Source organism: Ziziphus jujuba, chromosome 2, assembly GCF_031755915.1.
Source record: "Ziziphus jujuba cultivar Dongzao chromosome 2, ASM3175591v1".
Lineage (NCBI taxonomy): Eukaryota > Viridiplantae > Streptophyta > Magnoliopsida > Rosales > Rhamnaceae > Ziziphus > Ziziphus jujuba.
The window spans coordinates 32,196,535-32,200,961 of NC_083380.1; the positions used below are offsets into that span (position 1 = coordinate 32,196,535).

At 35.2% G+C, this 4,427-nt stretch overlaps 1 protein-coding gene across 1 annotated transcript; it reads right to left on the minus strand.

Annotated features, from left to right (window-relative positions):
• Nucleotides 1-1,114: 1,114 nt before the first annotated feature.
• On the minus strand, nt 1,115-2,322 carry LOC125418321 (rust resistance kinase Lr10-like). The gene has a single exon (XM_060815103.1). The coding sequence runs from the start codon at nt 2,171-2,173 to the stop codon at nt 1,115-1,117; it is 1,059 nt and encodes a 352-aa protein (XP_060671086.1). The 5' UTR covers nt 2,174-2,322.
• Between the last annotated feature and the right edge of the window lie 2,105 nt (nt 2,323-4,427).

Sequence of the window (4,427 nt, forward strand, 5' to 3'; positions counted from 1 at the left end):
GACTAGAAATTTTTTTTTTCTCTAGTCAAACATATATAGAAACGCCAAAGTTATATAGTACTTAAACCGGATTTTTCTTGCCACAATGAAGCTATAAAATATAAAGAACTATTTATATCTTATGAATTAGCAATGTTCAACTTTGGTATAAAAATCTCTGATTAAAATACAATTTTGAATTGCTTCTTAAGGGGGAAAAAAGCAATTACATATACACATAAATATTTAATTAGGTTCCTCTATTCTATGTTTATAACAATCTTAAGCTTCTCGACTTTCAACGAACAATTCCAGTCTGAAGAAGCATGGGAAGCAGTGAATGGTCCTTATGAAAAGAATTAATCAAGAAAATTGCAACTACAATTTTGAAGGTAGTAAAATGACCTCCAAAATAATTATTGGGGATTAAGCTCCCTTGTTTCACTGAAAAAAATGATAAAATGATCCCAAAATTAAAAAGGTAAATACAAGAACAAAATTTTAGCTGAAAGCTTTGGATTTATGAAGATTATGAAAGGCCAATCCATATAAATGATATTTTTCCAAGTTGTATTGAGAAAGGAAATTAATCTACTAAAATTTCAATTCGTGTTCCAGAAGCATTTAGGAAATGTACAACCTCTATTTGCCTTCTATTTGAGTTTGTGGAATATGCAAATTATTGTAGATACCAATTAACTAGATAATGTGTTGAATTTTGTTTATCATCTTTTGAAACTAAATAAGAAAAAAAAAACCAAAAAAAAAAACAAAACAAAACAATTCCTAATGTTTTTGTATTCCTGACCAATTTTTTGGAACCAATCTGAAAGCATCAAACATAATTTAACTCTATGTCTACAAATTGATTGATTTGTAAATACAAAAGATTATTTCATACAAAATTTGATGCATAACACCAAAGATGATAAAATAATAATAACAAAGCACATTTGTATCTGATAGTGTAAAAGTAAAGCTAACAGCATGTTTGTCTTACAAACTGCGAATCTGATTTGAGGACCTTAACTTTACCCTTTTACAGCGCCCCCCCCCCCCCCCCCCCCCCCCACAAAAAAAAAAAAAAAAAAAAAACCGACAACAACAACAACTAATGAATGTGATATTATATCTCTTAATTTGCATCTAGAATCTGAATAATCTCTTCAGAAACATCATTTAAAGATGTTGTTGAGCATCTTGAATTTGATTTCACCCCTTTATCATTTGCAGTATTTTCTTCTAGACATAGAAAAGGCTTTGGAAGCATTTGTAAACTTTCAACTTCTCCCTTAAGCATCTCTTTGAATCTGTTCATTGATGGTCGATTACTTGGTTTCATTTGTATACAGCATAATGCCACTATAATCATCTTCTTTCTTATTTTTGATTCATCCTCTATTGCATCCCCCATTTCTAAGTCATTACCTTTACTGAATTGGTCATAAATCCATGAAGAAAAATAAATTTGACTTGTATGCTCTGCAACTGCATTCAAAGTCTTTCTTCTACTGGCCATTTCCATCAATAATATTCTAAAACTATAAACATCGGCTTTGTTAGAAACTCCTCCAATGTTTTTGTAAAATAGCTCTGGAGCTATGTATCCCATGGTTCCTCTTGCTGCAGTTAGAGACACGATGCTATTGTCTAGTGGGCATAACCTTGCAAGTCCAAAATCAGAAACCTTTGGAATAAAATTCTCATCCAAAAGAATGTTATGAGGTTTGATATCAAAATGCAAGATTTCCATATTGCACCCTTGATGGAGATATTTAATACCACAAGCCACTCCACATGAAATTTCACGCATTGTCTTGCAATCTAAGTGGTTAATTCCTTCTAAAGAAAAAGGATATTTATCGAGAGATCCATTAGACATAAAATCATACAAAAGAGCACGCTTTGATCCCTCAACACAATAACCAACTAGTTGCACCACATTGACATGGTGAATCCTTCCGATGGTAGAAACCTCATTGATGAAATCTTGCCCATTGGCTTTAGATTTTTCTAACATCTTGATTGCTACTAGACATCCACTAGGAAGCTTTCCTTTATAGACAGAACCATAACCTCCCTCCCCTAATTTGTTCTTGAAACCCCTAGACATCTTTCTTATATCAGAATATGAGTACCTTATAGGCATGAGGTTATTGTTAATTTGTAAGAATTCTTCAATCATATTATACATTGATAAATGTCGCCTTCTCCATTTGTAGATAAAATATGCAATTACAATTGGAATGCCAAGTATGAATTTCCATCCTAGAAGCAAAGCTGCAGGAAAATTTACCAAAGTGGGCGGAAAATTATTCCCAAACTTCAACTTTGAGTTGACAAGAATACATGAAACTTATCTTATAGTTACAACAATAGCTAATTGATGTGTGACCTACTTCATTTAATTAGTATATATGTGCTTTTCAGTTCCATTAAAGTCTTGTTAAAGTATATAAATCATCAATCTAATTGCAATTGCAGCATTAATCTTGTATTCCGTTAAAGTTGGTGAGTTGAATTCTTGTTGACTCAACTCGAAAAGCTCGCGGTGCGACCCGTTTGGTGAATTTATTTTGAGAGAAAAAAAAAGGGCTCTGTGGTGGTAAGGCAGTGCCCCCGCGGTATGAACCTTTTCAATTTTTAAGTTTATTTCATCCGTACAAGATATATTTATTTTCGAGATTTTTTTTCGAAAGTATTAGTTTTGCAGCTCTATTTTTGCTTACCTTTTGTACCAATCTTCATCAATAAAAGTTTTGCCTCTCTTTGCCCATGATTTTTTTTCTTGTAAAGGGTTTTGCATGTAAATCTGTGTGTGCTTTGTTTTATTTTATTGCTATCGTTTTTGTTCTACTTTTCGCAACAAGTGGTATCAGAGCAAGGCTCGATTTCGACAGTGGCATTTGTGAAGTATGATATTCCACTATTGGATCACAACACCAGATTTGCGTTATGGCAGGTTAAGGTGCGGGCTATCCTTACGCAGATGGATTTGGAAGATGCGCTATTAGGGTTTGATAAAATGCCCTCGTCTGGACTGCGGAGGAGAAACAACGGAAGGATCGTAAAGCCTTAACTCAAATTCAACTTCGTCTCTCTAATCAGATTCTGCAGGACATTTTGAAGGAGAAAATTGTCGCTGCATTATAGCTGAAATTGGAGTAATTGTTCAGGATGAAAAGTTTGACTAGCAAATTACATCTGAAGCAGTGATTGTATTCTCATCGTATGTCTGAAGGTACATCCTTGGTTGATCACTTAGCTGTCTTTAAGGAAATTATTGCTGATTTAGAGGCTATGGAGGTTAAGTATGACGATGAGGATTTAGGGTTAATTTTGCTATGTTCGCTGCCTTCTTCATATTCAACTTTTAGAGATACGATTTCGTATAGTCGTGATACTCTTACTTTGGAAGAGGTTTATGACATTTTGTTCTCTAAGGAAAAGACGAAGCCGCTTGTAGTAGGATCTGAGACTCAGGTAGAAGGTCTTGTAGTTCGAGGCAGAACGCAAGAGAGGAATTCTGGTGGTGATTGGAGAGGGAGATCTAAATCTAGCAATAAGGAAAAGGTGTGTAGGTACTGCAAGAAGAATGGGCACATTAAATCAGAGTGTTCTAAATTGCAGAATAAGAATAAGAGGGCTGCTGCTAATCAAAAGGGAAAACAACTGGGCAATTCTGGTTAGGCCAGTGTTGCAGAAGATAATTATAGTGATGGAGAGCTCCTTCTCATTTCTGATAATAACTCGAAACCGTGTGATGAATGGATTCTAGATTCTGGTTGTACGTTTCATATGTGTCCCAATCGGGATTGGTTTTCAACATATGAAACTGTATCTAAGGGTGCTGTGTTGATGGGAAATAATGCATCTTGTAAGATCGCAGGTGTTGGAATAGTCAGAATTAAGATGTTCGATGGAGTTGTCAGGACGCTGGGGGATGTGAAACACATCCCAAATTTGAAAAGGAATCTCATCTCATTAAGTACTCTTGATTCGAAAGGGTACAAGTACACTGGTGAAGGTAGAGTTCTGAAGGTTAGCAAAGGTGCTCTCATTGTGATGAAAGGGCAAAGAAAATCTGCCAACTTATTTGTCTTGCAGGGCTCTACTGTTACAGGTGATGAGGCTGTTGCTACGCATTCTTTGTCAGATTTTGATGTCACAAGACTTTGGCATATGCATCTTGGTCATATGAGTGAGAATGGTATGGCTGAGTTAAGCAAAAGAGGACTTCTTGGCGGTCAGAGTATTAGTAAATTGGAGTTTTATGAGCACTGTGTCTTTGGGAAGCAGAAGAGAGTCAGATTCATAAAAGGCATTCACAACACCAACGGGATACTTGATTATATACATTCTGACTTATGGGGACCATCTAGAGTGCTATCTAAAGGAGGTGCTAGTTATATGTTGACCATTATTGATGATTTCTCTCGGAGACTTTG

Coding starts and splice junctions, on each gene's coding strand:
- LOC125418321 (XM_060815103.1), bottom strand. CDS start 2,173: ATGTATAATATGATTGAAGAATTCTTACAAATTAACAATAACCTCATG.